This window comes from Opisthorchis viverrini (assembly GCF_000715545.1).
Source record: "Opisthorchis viverrini unplaced genomic scaffold opera_v5_702, whole genome shotgun sequence".
In the NCBI taxonomy this organism is placed as follows: Eukaryota; Metazoa; Platyhelminthes; class Trematoda; order Opisthorchiida; family Opisthorchiidae; genus Opisthorchis; species Opisthorchis viverrini.
The window spans coordinates 38,414-53,042 of NW_008752373.1; the positions used below are offsets into that span (position 1 = coordinate 38,414).

The 14,629-nt window shown below is 43.9% G+C and overlaps 1 protein-coding gene across 1 annotated transcript in view; it reads left to right on the top strand.

The window, feature by feature from the left end:
• T265_12010 (hypothetical protein) overlaps positions 1–13,569 on the top strand; it is a gene marked incomplete at both ends in the record, with an annotated part of 28,732 nt that extends 15,163 nt beyond the window's left edge. Inside the window, 3 exons of the mRNA XM_009178892.1 lie at positions 8,793–8,839; positions 10,721–10,797; positions 13,453–13,569. Coding sequence (XP_009177156.1) covers positions 8,793–8,839; positions 10,721–10,797; positions 13,453–13,569 — 241 coding nt within the window. The remainder of the gene's footprint in view (positions 1–8,792; positions 8,840–10,720; positions 10,798–13,452) is intronic.
• Positions 13,570–14,629: the final 1,060 nt, after the last annotated feature.

The window sequence follows — 14,629 nt, forward strand, 5'->3', positions numbered from 1 at the left end:
CGTCCTCCAAATTTGTTCCCTGTCTAGTCGAAACCGTCTCATCTCCACTTTAGTGGCAAAACATCGAAAAATATTGGTCTCCAGAACGTCTTCTACAGTTGCACTTTTTTACAAATAGTTTCTGAACAATGTGTAGTACGAAAATCCAAGTAGATTCGTTATAATACATCTGTGCACGACCCGAAGCATTGCAGCTGTTGTGCTTCACCCAGTTTTATCATTCGTGTGGCTCCGTCATTCAATGGCCTCAGTACACAGAAATGAGGTTTTGGGCTGTATAAGTACTGCTTACTTTAAATGAGCTTTCGTCTTATCGCTGTCTGGAAACTAGAACCAGCATGGTTTCGGATCTATCTGATTATCCAACCGACTAGTGGCGTTTGAAACTTCAAATTGACCAAATTTCCTCCCATCATCAACAGTCGATGAGAGGAAGGATAATTTCACAAGATGGGTGAAACTTCCTTTTGAGAAGTAGTCAACCACATGATGTGGTTCCCGTTGTTGAAGGATGAGTGGCGTTGTATCCTGTCTAAGTGAGAGCTAGTCACGCTGCTGATCATCCGACAGCGATCAAATGGTCAAATGTGAAACCACTGGCCGAAAGATCGCGCGTTCGAGACTCTGAGTTTCGTGATGTCCTCGATGCGGATCATTCTTAACAAGGATGAAACAGCTGTACAGTGCTGTTCGGCTTTTTAGCATATGTTTGCTTCACTGACTGCATGGAATCTATTGAAAACGACCAAATCCTCTCCCATCGTTATCATCAAACTTGTTTGTTATTTCCGCCTTCAATAACCAGAAAATATGACTAGCATTGCATGTCAACAAAAGGGTGATGTGTTCATCCCCGTTTGCAACCTGACAACGAAACCTTTGTTGGGATAAGCGCGAAAAGATCAAGAGAATTTGGTGGCCATGAAAAATGTCCATGAACTTGTAACCACCACTTGATTCGGGAATTCGTCCTCACTCTTGTTTGGTCTTCAGTCCAACGTACTGAAATTTTGTGATCGTCGTAGACTCTTTTGCAAAATGCATCCGTTATTGACAACTGCGTTCCTCAAAATACACTGTTATGTGTGGGCTTCATACGAACGACAGTTACTGACCTTTTCTGGTGTTTGTCAATGTTGCAGTCACTCTTGTGAGGAGTTGCCCCGTCCGGTGTATTTTTTTGGGTATGATTGATGTAAAACATCCTTTCTATCGAGCTGACTGTCTCCATGGTCGTTTTCTTTCACGTCTATGCTCTGGATACACTGAGTCTGTTGGTTCTTGGTGTTTCGCACCAACGGTGACTCCTCACGCAGTAACCCGAGTCTCATACATGAATCATTGCCACTCGACACCAACCACACTCTAGTGATCACCAGGTTCCAAGTGGCGAGTTAGTTAGTTATAAGACCACTCGTTTTTTTCGCGGCTGCTCTGCTCGCGCTTAATGGTTTTCGGGTGAAACATTCCGTTAAAAAAACAAACTGGCTTGAAAACTAAAAGCGAAAAGCAAGAGTGATATGCTACCACTCGTTTTTTTCGCGGTAACTCTGCTCGCGCTTAATGGTTTTCGGGTGAAACATTCCGTTAAAAAAACAAACTGGCTTGAAAACTAAAAGCGAAAAGCAAGAATGACGTGATATGCTGTTATTTTACGCAGAGAGTTTTTGGTCGACGTTACTTTTTCTCGAAACCTTTATAATCGGCAATATTTTTTCTGTATGTTCGAATGACATTTGGACTAAAGTTTCTCCGTCTCCATCCAAAAACAAACGTGAAACCAGCTTTGAATACTGGTAGACTTGCGTACCCAGATTTTCAGTCGGGTTGGAATCAGGGCTCCAAGGATGCCGGTCCAACTGCCTACTCGTGACAACGAATGGTATGATTCGCTGTTTCAGCTTCTGGCTATACACATCCAGTGGTTAGTAGCCATTCGTTTACTCAGTTCCCATTTCGAAATTGCACTCCAAAGTAGCACTTTTCGTCCGCATGTGATATTTATTACCGAACTAACGTGGGCTATAACATTTCAAGTCTGATCCAAAAGTACACAAATTCTTCTGACCGCCAATGATGCTACAGCGCTGCTGTTGACTTCGGGTAGCAGGAGATTTAATTCGAGAGTATCGGAATTGGTCCGCTTTGCGCGGTTTGTGGGCGGATTTGATGACGCTGTTGCCATTAAACACTTTCTCTCCATCCAGTACACGTTTTCATTTGGAGCTTAGATCGCCCATGCATTCATAAACAGTGGTTGACAGTAGTGAAAAATTGGTTTTACTGTGATACATACATCTAGAGACTTGAATACCGAATAGTACCACTGGTAGTCACTATTGGGCAGAGGGTTCAGGTATTCGAAAAACTCGGATAGCAAATCACACAACTCAGCTCAACAACAGTTGGGTTGGATCAGGTTATCATTAGCCTGACCGACGTGCATTTCATATCGAGTGCATAAAGGTACAAATGTCTGTGATCCCAGGAGTGGCCAAGTGGCCTCTCTAAAAAAAGGCAAAGACAAACAGTAGATCAAATGTCACCCGGGGTCCCACTGAAATGCCTGTAAAGGTTTTGAGATCAGACCAACAACCACCTGATCAATTACCGATCAAATTACGTGGTCTTATAATTACTCCCGACCCCCGATCTTCCATCGTTTTCCAGTGTTCTGTTTGTCTCCAGCTGAGACCCTTTAGCTGATGTACAAACTTCATTTCATTCCATTCACAACGAGCTGAGTTGTGGCAAAAAACTCGAGTGGTTTCAGCACTTTATCTCACATCTGCACCATTCGGGGAGTGCAGCGTGTTTGGGTTCGAACCTACCATGAGCTTGATAAGTGTATACTATTTTCTTGTTGTACAAGGTTTTGAAGAAAATTCAGTTTGACTTTACACTGGAATAGTACAATATATAGTTGGACCTTGTCCAATCATCGTCCAAAACCTACTTGAAATGTCCTTTTCGACATATTTTCTACTTTACTGTCCGGTGCACTAGTTATGCTCTTCGGAGATTGTCTTGCCCTTTCGAGCCGAAAAAAACTGGACTGCATATTCCATGCTCTTCGTGAAAGTTTTTTCCATGGGTATAACTCTTGGGAATAGTTATGCTCTTTGGAGATTGTCTTGCCCTTTCGAGCCGAAAAAAACTGGACTGCATATTCCATGCTCTTCGTGAAAGTTTTTTCCATGGGTATAATCTCTTGGGAAAACCACTGTCGTTAAGGCTGAAGAGTTCGTTGTGGACATTTGACCCGGTTGATTGTCTTCGATAGACCTGTGAAATCAGAATGATTGTTCCACGACGATCAGTTTTAGTTTTCTCATCCTTCCGGATTTTTCCTCGGGAGATGGGTACGATGTTTAAGATTACTCGCTCAGGTCAACAGTAGTTGTTTCCCATCGTGGCATCAATATATACCACGTAGCTCACCTCACAGAAACTAGCCGGAGCGGAATTGGTCACTGTTAGTTAGGAGATCCTATTATAAAGAGAAAGCTACTCAAGCCTCTGTCAGACATACACAATGAGTGTAATCGTGCGATGGAAAGCCATGAGATAAGGTATTTATCTGTTGATCATCGTACTGAGCGCGTTCCGATGTTCGTTCAATGCTCTGTGCGATGAAGATAGCTTCGTCTTTCTGTGATATCTTCACCATCTTATCAGCTCTCTTTGTGGTCGTTCGTCGACAGTGTTTAGTTTGCTTCAGTCTAAAAACCGTCGGCATTTTCTTTCTCATGTTTACTGTCCACCTTCAGTCTTTTCCCGTCTCTTACTTTGCTTTTGTTCCTTCAACCACTTGTTGAGTTTTGCCGTGTCGTCCTCTGTCGGACTGCTTTCATTGGTGTTCGCTATCTTTCGCGTCATTTTATTATTTCTAATCAGGGTGGAGATTTGGTGGTTTTTTTTATGGCTGAAGTACCTCTGCCTCCGGTCTGTTATGTCCGTGCAAGTGCTTGTGTCCACAAACAAGCGGTCACCATTTATTTGAGCTATCTAATCCCGAAAAATTATTTGGCAACTCCACAGCCTCGAACGCTGTTTCGCGTTCGTTTATACGTGGACACAAGTGAAGGTTCGCCAACGGCTACCTCCAGTTCTTTCTAGTGAGGTCTCAAGGATACGTAAAACGGTTGTTGCAGTACTGATAATAGCCCCATAATGAATGCCACAGTGACTGAAATTTGATTGCAACAAGTAGAACTTACTACAACTATCCGCAATATATGTTAGTATTCTTGACTGCTGGACCCTGACTGATCAGCTTGCAAGTGACTCTTTTTTTCTTCCATCAGCATATTTGTGCTGTTTACCGTGCATAGTTTGTGTCCACACATTCGCATACGAACTGCGCTTGTATGCGCACACTTCCGTAAGTATGCTGAGCCCGACACCGCACTCCGCTTTTGGTATCAACATTGAATCGATTGCTCGGCTTACTTTTGCACTATCGATTGCTGTCTACTGTACTGACACTTAACTGCGTGTATTTAGATTTGCTTTGATACACTGCTTCTTTGGAAAGCCAAAAGATAGAATCCGGATGTACGGTCGCAGTATATTGCTGTGGATATTGCGCACAGAGCGTGACTGACACTTACCAGGCGGGATGTCTGGTTGTCTGTTCTTTGTTGTGTTCTGTTTTGGTTTACTTGATACACGAGACTCAGGCCCTCTCGCCCATTCCGCGCGTTTTTTGCCATGTATAACGTCTCTGTACTTCGTCGACTGAATACTTGTTGATTAACGCCGGTTGGATGTGGTCCACCTACCTACGAGAAAAATGCTTCTCGCGACCACTTTTTCCTTCGTAGATGTTCTGTGGTAAAAAATTTGAACCTGAAAGCCGAGAGGCGTATTCAACGCAACCCTCCAATCTGTGTGTGCGCATCATCGATCCCATATGCAACCCACGGACTTGCTACTGTCACTGATGTTTTAGTGATAATTGGGGCAGCCACACTCTCCCATCTGCATACTTCGAACCGGGTTATCTCACTGATCAGTATGTATCCTCAACGTTCGCGGCAGCTCATTTTGTTCTTAGGTTTCTGTATACTTGAGGCTACTGAAGCTTCACTAAACCAGACTGATCAAATCCCATCGAGATCACAAGGTAGCGCAGTTCAAACTATCTGCACACAAATGTTGCAAAGAGAACTGTGAGCTAAAACGTAGTCCGCTCATTCATCATCTACAAAGTCGTCATTTCAGTAGAGCCTGTTTGTTACGGTTGCTGATCCCGTCTACAAGTGCGCGTGCCTTGAAGCGATTCTGATGTGTGATTCCCGGTCACTCAAACAGTTTGAGAATGTCCTGCATACGTATCCTGGTGTACACGTTGTCTCAACGTTTACTTCCACTACTTCCTTTCCAACCCATGAGTAGGGTATACTTCTATAGGCCATTGTGAGGGATGACTGGAGTTACCTAAACAGCGCTGAAAATTCCAACTTAGCAAAATTCATGATCACAGTCCCTATCAAAATCACTTGTCTGGGTTCGCACTGACCGATTGATAGAGAAACCGTAAAGCATCAGCAGTACAGAGCTTTACTTCGGTGAGTTCGCCCCTACGTTGCCGGTATATTCACACCCAGGTATTACAACTTGAGCTCAAGTTTATAAAGTGCGTTTCGCAAGTAAAAACGATAAGCTGTCAATCGTCGGAGTTTTGTGTTCGATAAAGAATCCGCTGAGTACGTGCAGGTATATCACGCACGTGTCCTACTTGTATCAATGCAATTGGATTTATTTTTCGGTCTGCCCAATAAGCTGGTCTGATATGAAAATTGCACCTAAATGCTCGTGTTTGCCAATGAGTGCAAATCGTGGACCACTACCTTGTTCAGAGTGATAGAAACGTATGGTACTTTCTGTTTATCTAGCGTCAAAACATTCCTTCTTAGTCACCCGTTGCTTTATATGTGGTGATCTTTGCCGACCCGTTTTCCTCTTACTTCGATCCATAAAATTGTCGACTTGCTACCTTATATTCTAAATTTTTTATCTCAGTTGGTTTGTTCTAATGTCGAGGTTCCACAGTTTTCGAGGCGGTCCAGTTTTTCTTCCATTCTAGGAATATTACTTGTAGTCCGCTCTCATCAGGATATTCATAGCAAGTGAAACCACCGTGTACGGAAATTTTCTGAATTGGAACTCATCCAGACAAGCGTTATTCAAACTTCTGCGTTTCGCCGCCAATCTCATACCTAAGTCTTTTTGAACCGGCCAAAACACACAGCAATGATTTAACAAACTCTTTTCATCTGCAGCCTAACCCTACCGCTGTTTAACCGACCATGAATGAATGAACACTCAACTACTGACCAGAAGGTTGTGGGGTAGAATTTCCTCAAAGTTTCGTGAAGTAGTCTAGAGCTTCGTCAGATGTGCATTGTTAGTGATTCTCAACAAAAATAAGACACCTGCACAGTGGTTCTTGGTTTCTCAGTGTAGAGTGACTTCGCGTGCTTGATTGAAATCTCCAACTCTCTTGTCTATCTATATCTATCACAACTGCTTATTTGGCATAGCCTAACTTCACTTGCAACACGATTGATTGAAAGTCGAACCAGAATAGCACCATAGTTTTTGTGACAGGTGACCTTTTAACCCAAGACAAAGGTCAGGGTGCACAAAAAACGGCGTAAAATTGCTAGTTGAACGTTCGACATTGCCTAGATCAATGTGTTCAGCCGACGTCTGTGAGTTTATTGCTCTCTAGGCTCCGTCAGTGTGCACCGGAAGTGCTGGCAGAGTGAAACTCGAGTAGCTTCGAACATGTTAATAGCTGTAGCACTGTACTAACTGGACTGACGTTTGTTCACTTACACATTCTGGTTTTCATATGTAACCATTCAAATAGAGCTTTCATTCTTGACTGCGGTGCAGTCCATAGTCACGTTCACTACGTGCATTCTCTTGGTTTATGAATTAGGTAGACATTCCCCTATAGGTCGCCGTTCACCGATCGACCTATTGTCCTCGTTAGGACTTGATAGAAACCTCAGCTTCGGCCTTTCATCGCACATCTTTTCGGTTTCGTCTTCTTCAGTGGCTGTGAGCCATTCAACAGCCTATTGTATCTCTCATGTTGGTTTCAATTTGCTTTCTGAGCTGTTTTTGCCCCTCCCTGCTGTGTTTAGCTTTCATTTTAAGGCGGTTTGCCATTACCTATCGGATTCTCTCTGAGGTTCTGTCGCACACCGTCCTTCTCTTCCCACTAGAGTACTGTCACCTGGAACGTCCAGTCATCGTGTGCCTACTTTATCGTTGACTTTACGGTTGACTGAATGCATGTGAATGGCGCTTGCTCTGTACGATTCGCAACTTACGTACTGGCGTACATGTGAGATCGAGCTAGAGTTGAACAAATTTCGGTTCGAGCATCTTAGTTCAACTACCCGCCTACTGCCCGTTTTTGGTCGCCGCAACCAGTTGCATCCCTATGGCACACCAATATATGCTTCAAACTGCTGTTTCAAATCAGTTTACCATGCACTTGCACTACTGGCTACAAATGGTTTGTGCGATTTGTTGTTGCTCGATTCTCACTAGAGATTTACCCCAGTACATTGCCCGAATAGGTCGTCCTCAAGTCAAGTTTGCCGTATTTTCTAGACCCTACGTAGTTCATAACATCAGATAAGGGTTGCCTCAGGGCCAGCCGCAATTCGCACATACATCTGCCAAGTCTGGCCGTCACGCTTCATGGCGCAGGGCCCCCTGTGTACACAGCAAATCATGAACGGGCGACGCGACAGAAGCCCTGAGTAACCCGGGTTTGATTGATCAATGAAAACGTATAACAGACCCAGTTGGCTGTGTCTCGAGAACAATAACCCAAAAACACACGTTGACTACTAAAGTCTCATTGGGTGTCCAGGTGTCTGCCCAAAATACAGTCTATATCCCTTTATGAATATGCCTCCTACTTCGTGCACGTGTTGGCGGTTAATTGGTGCATACGCACCTTTTTTGCATAGTATAAGGCTTGAATTGGCTAGTAGTCCGTATCGATATCTATCAGACAGACATAGTTTGGATGGGCGCTTACAGACCTCGTTTGTCCACTGGCTTTCTCAGTCTCAAATAATAAGCGATTTCCGAAACTCAGCATTTGCTTCGTAGATTAATATTCTCTCTCAGAGAATCTCCTCGGAAATTCCGCATAAAAATGGGGTGGTGGAAGTCGTCCAGTTCGTGGTGTTTTCTCTTGAGGACGGAAACTTTACTGCTTGGTATCATTTGGAACTCTGCCATGTTCGCAGGCATCTGTTGTAGCGGAAGGGTTTTGTTCGTCTTTTTCAATCGGGCGCATTTGTGCAGCTGTATTTCACCCATAAGTTAGTCATTTCACGAGTTTTTCATTACATACCTAAAACATGACGTGCTCATGCACCAAATGTCTCCATTTCTAGGAGCCATATTCTACAGAAAATTCTAAATTCAAAGGAATGCCAACTGTTACGAGCTTCGTCGTTTCCTAGCACCCCTGGACACTATTGATTTTCAAACGCTGCTTCAAACTATATGGCTATGGACTAAGTTTTTCTACTGTCCATTCTTTTCGGCCTGCTGTCAAAAGAATGACGTGCTCATGCACCAAATGTCTCCATTTCTAGGAGCCATATTCTACAGAAAATTCTAAATTCAAAGGAATGCCAACTGTTACGAGCTTCGTCGTTTCCTAGCACCCCTGGACACTATTGATTTTCAAACGCTGCTTCAAACTATATGGCTATGGACTAAGTTTTTCTACTGTCCATTCTTTTCAGCCTGCTTGTCAAAAGAACGCCACTCAGTTCGGGATACACGCCTGACTGTACGTTACACCTAGTTTTCCCACGTTGATCATCTGTGTTTGGAATGGAGTTTTGAGATACCCCTGTGTTGGTGCTATAATCCAGGGGAACAGTCCCATTAAGCATGCGCAGTTTTTTTCGACAAGCCGAGGAGACTCCATACTTCAATAGTTTAGAAGAGAGGAATTTTAAAGGTTTAATGTGCTGTGGAGGCCCTTAATTTCAAGACACCAACTACTGAGATGAGAACTTTTAGTCTGATTTGCCAACTGTCATTACTACTTTTGCTTTATCCCACTTTTGTTGTCCACGAGCTGCTTTGGCTCGCATGTAATTGCTATGTGTGTCAGCGCTGCTAAGAGCGTTTTATTCTTAGCACTACATTGATAAAACAGCGGGTGCACTTTGTATAGATGATTCCACTACACACAGTGTTTGTATGGGTAGCGTGAGGCCCAAGGGTGTATACAGGCCTAAACACCTGTTTGAGGTATTTAGACAAGCTGCATCAGTCCTTTGTCAATCGGCGCTTCACGGCCATACGCAGAGTAGCTTTGCGTGTGCTCAAGACAGCTCAGTGGTTATGGTCGGAAACCGCTGCCCCCGAAAGGTCCGTGGTTCGAACTCGATTCCGACTATTCTATTGCTACTATTAGGCTCAGGTGACCTGGCAGTATCTCAGTCCTCACTCTCTCTTCGAGTTGCAAGGCAGCTATGTACCAAAACGGTGCTGCAGCTGAGCGACTTTCTGTTCGTTTCCTTATGCCATTGCTAACAGTGAGGTGGTGAGCAGTGTGGTGGTGAACAGAGGCTTGAACATCTCGCTTCGAGACTTCCCCGGGCCTCTTTTTGAAAACTCACCCCCGATCTTCATGAGTGTATAGCGTATTGTGTGCGTCGCACAAAGGGTTTACTGTTCGCTTTGGCTGCTGATCGACCGAGCAGAAGTGTGACGAACCAAGTATGCAGCTCATTTGCTCAATTGTGATGCTTAATTGTTGGATCGCAGGGGATTTGATGCTTGGTGGTGGAGCCACAACTGAAGTTCGCTACTCCGGGCGGAAATGAATGTACGCAACTGAGCATGGATAAGTGTTTGATAGAGGAAGAAGCGTGGCAGCAAACCTTACCCTTGGAACGAAAACGGAAAATAGAGAGTGATTCTGGAACTCGAGCCGAACGAAGCTTTTGGTACTGCATCTTTTGTTCAGGTTAGAAATGAAACTGAAGATGAGCAAAGGTAATAGCGACCTGAAGCAACATTTTTGCATCGGCTGATTATGTTACCAAATTAGACGGGGGCATGTGGCCCCGGTTTTGTTGAACTATTAACTAATCTCGTTTTCGTAAGATCGTCATGCAGCAACCCCATGGTGACGAGAGCTTTCGGTTCGAGTGACCCCGAGTAATCCAGTGGATAACTTCATACATTTATGTTTGGATGATCTCGGTCCGATTCCCAGCTCAGACACCTTTTAATTAACTGCCGGCCTCTGTCTTGAAAAGTCATATGCCTGTCGTCCCATCATTGTAGAACGATTACATCATGACTGATCAACACATAAGCCCTTTGTCACGAATCAAAAGAGACAATTGGGCCCTGTTTTATTCTAACCAGCGTTTTTCATGTAGTACGACGAGCTCATTCACATTGTTTTAGTCAGTTTTCTTCCAATGGGATTCTTCAGCACCATTGGTTTGCAGGACCGTTTTTCGTTACGCTTCGATCATAGGGAATATAAAGACCACTTGTTATGTGTTGTGTATCGAATTTAAGTAAAGCAAAGCAATTTGCGGTGTGGGCAACAGTCATTCAGCCTTTTCACGCGTTCCGCTTGTTTCCGCCAATTTGATACCAGTGTGTTTAAAAAAAGACGTTTATTCCTTTTTTTTTCCTCCAGTTGCCGGCTTTGAAATTCCTGACCGCTTCGTTGTGGGTTACGCATTCGACTACAACGACCATTTTCGTGATATGCATGTAAGGCCATCAAATTTACATCTTGTTGTGGTATTTCCAATATGAACGAAACCCGCTTGATCCATGTGCTGAACGAAATATGTCCGTGCTTACCGATGTGCTAGTATGTAGACGTATATGTTGTAAACGTACATACAGCCAGTTCTAGTCCCGTGGTCCAAAGTGATCAAACAACATTGAAAACTAGGAAGTCCGATTTAGCTCAAGTATTTTTGAGCCTACTTACGCACCAGTTAACAAACCAGTCTTCCATTGATCCGCTCTTTGGGCGGAGTAACGCGATTACGAACATTTCATCACCAAGTGACATCGTCTGCATACTCGGAGTTGCCGGAAATTTCCTGAATGCCTAACTTCGGGGTAATCCTGATGCCTATATGTGGATGCCGTGAACTTCCGTCATCTCTCGGCCAGGAAAACAGGTTCATTTAGTCAGTGTAAATACAAAGAAGACGGATCTAATGCAGGGAAAATGAGTACAGTTCAACCAAAAAATTATTACTGTAACTGCATCCATTCACACTTACGTTTGCTTCACTTTCGGATAGCTGTCATGAGTTATTGGAGTGCCCTAGATACCCCTTCCCCTAGGTGGCTTAATTCTGATGACCTTAAGTAGCGATGCAGTCGTTAGAACTACACACAATGTGGTTACGTCAATGAGCCACCACCAACTGGATGAATGGATAGTGTTGGTTTTGGACAAGTCGGTCTGTCCCTAGAGTAAGCCGTACGATTGAGAGTGTTCACAGAAGAACGAGGAAATTTGGAGTTCTGCCGTCAGATTGCATCATGATAGGGCCGCGTACTTCAGCTAAGTGGACGTTCCGATGAACTGCGGCATCTGCAGCCAAATAAGCCACATTCGGAATACGGCACCCGATGGACGAAAATGACTCTCAACGAACGAGCCGGGCTTCATTGTAATTGGATGGGAATTCCGCCCGTGTTTAAACCGACTAGCTGTTAGCCTGATTGACTGCTCGCAGTAAACGGCCGACCAGGCAACCAGTCTCCTCGGTACAATACGACATGCCAGCCGATAACTGTGAAACATGAGTTATATTATGCAGTTGGTGTACACCATGCTAACTACCTGTTGACATGACTTCTAGAGTTTTGCTTCACAATGGAACTACTAGTGTGACCCTGTTGAAAAAATCATTCAGCTGCAACACACTTTCGGTGCCTAGCTGCCATGCCACCCGGAGGAAGCACGAGAGCTGGGATACCGCCAGGTCGCCCAGGCCTAGACAGGGGTGACCCTGTTGTGAACGTTACGTAACTTCACTAGCGGATTAAAGCCTTGAGATGAGCATTTCATTTCATCAGTATGAACAGCTGTCCGTTCGTGACTGGACACTTAAACCCCTTATTTGTTACCTTGAGCAAAGCCCAATCGAAATCAAACCTGAAATATGTCCAGTCAGTGTTGATTTGATGTCTTCTTGACATCGCAGAAGTGATTCTAGACCCAGCTAGAAGAAATAATGAGAAAGACCAAAACACAAAAGCTTGACTAGTAGCGGCAATCACTTTCGCCCTGTCGTCGCCTACGGTTGGCATTCGTAGCGAGAACTTTGCGGGTACGGTTAGTGTCAGTCCATCAAGTGAGATCAAATCGGTCGGCAGGTTCGACTTGTAATGTAGCCTAACCTTGTGACAAATAGACACAAAATCTCGCCAATTTTCACTATTTCATCTTTCTGCGACACAGTTACTCTTTGCTATCCCCTGCGTAAGGTTGGATTTTTCAACGGTTTCTTCAGTGACTCTCTCGTTCATTACAAATCAGGTCATAAAAATGACACCCTTGATTGCCACTGGTCGATATACTTTCATACCGACTCGGTAAAATGACTGATTGTGGAGCCTTCCGATAAGGCAATGGCCAGCAGTTTTTTAGGGTTAGTGAAAACTAGAATGCGGCCCAAAGTCACCCATCGGATCCCTGTCCTACACATAATTCATATCAAACGGGTCAATATTTGTACAGATCGTTCGACCGGAATCTGCATAACCCGGTTGAATCTGTCCATGTACTTTGTTGGAACATCGAATGAAATGCATGTTACTCGGTACCATGGATTTCTAGTATGGATCGGTACGCATCAGTACTTACTGAACGCCTATTCATAAAGCCATTGACTAGGATGTCCATGATTCGAATCCGGGCCTGGCCTTTCCTGTTTGCTTCCGTCTAGGATTGAGCACTTTCTCGATATATCAGCGCTTTTTCTTCGTTTGCGTTGCGTAACAGGTATGCACCGAAAAGATCTCACGGTTGAATCTATAAACTTTCGCTCACGTAAACTTTGATGATGCAAAAGCTCAGTAGTATCGTTTGGGATGCACCAGGTGTTATACATTCGATTATAACTTTTCACCAAGTTTATTGTTTACATGTATGTGATCTACCCCGTCTGACATTACGTTTCTTTCATACTTCATAGCACATATGCGTTATCAATGATGCCGGACGGGAAAAGTTTGCTGTACCTTTCGGCTCCTCTTGATGTTTCGGATATCGCAAATGATGCTCTGTAAATTTAAACAGTGCATGCGCTTACTTACCATATCGTTTCTCTGACTTTCCGCGCCTACACAGGAAATGCGAGGCTGGACAATCCTTTCATCTTGCTTTTAGCTACTTAGATTCAGAATCTAGACCGTGATGACTCACTTGCTTGCGATGGTTTTAGTGCATCTTTGCTCTCTCTCTCGTTGGTTTTCAACTTTTCTAGCGTTCATATTGCCCAATGTTCATTTTGACTATTTTTAGCGTATTTGATTAATATAGAGTTTTTGGCTGTACTTGACTTTTCCATGTATTGATCCTCTTGAGCAGACAGCAGTGACAGGTAAAATCATCTCGTTTTCAACAGGCAATCGGTCCATAAGGGAATGAGGTTTGGTTGCCAGCTGTGGCCACGGCAGTCTGCGTTTCACTCTCTCACCCAGGACAGGGGTGACCTTATCATCAAGGCCACGTTTTCGCCTACACATGAAATCTCTGTAACGGTGATTTAGTTGTTCTTCTACACAGTGCAGCCATTAATGACTGGGATGAGTGTCTGTTGTAACGGCTCCAGATTATGCCGGTCTGTTTTCGACGTTTCGAAAGAAAGTAGACATTGTTATCTTCTTGCTTGCAGGAACTGTAGTATGACATCGTAAGACCGGCAAGTTGGGCGATCCGGTGAAAATAATCCAGCCGGTTCACTTCAAGTGATCCTTTAATCTTTCCGAGCTACCGAACTACTTTTGATGATAGTTGGTCCCCATTTCCTATTCTTCAGGGTCGTCGGATCGATTTTGGCTTAAATAACGAATTGTGTATTCTCTCCAATAGCCTGTAGCTATTCGTCACTGCAAATCAGTCTTGTTGAGCCCAGTTCCGATCTGAAATCCGACAAGAAGACTAAATAAATGCTTTTGTGGTGCGCTTTTGAACACAATTTACTTGATCATTGTAGCTTATCCAATCGAAAATTGTGGCATGACTTAACGAGAGAATGAATTAGACGTCGAACGAAAAATTCCTCATCCGGTGTCACCTGAATGGAGGTCCGAACACAGTTACCTCAATTTGCGGATGTACATTCATCGTATCGGTATCTTTCTGGACAAACTAGACGGAAAATACCTTATCCACTACTCATAAGATTGCTGAAAATTCTTCGACAACCCACGATCGGTTTCGCCCTTCTTGGAGCTCATCGGGTAGGCGCAGTCCCCGGGTTTCCGTCAACCTTATGTTCTACTGGGAACCAAATTGCACGAAATTAGGGAAACACACTCATTTGCAAACAAATTAGTTTTTTTTTGTTTG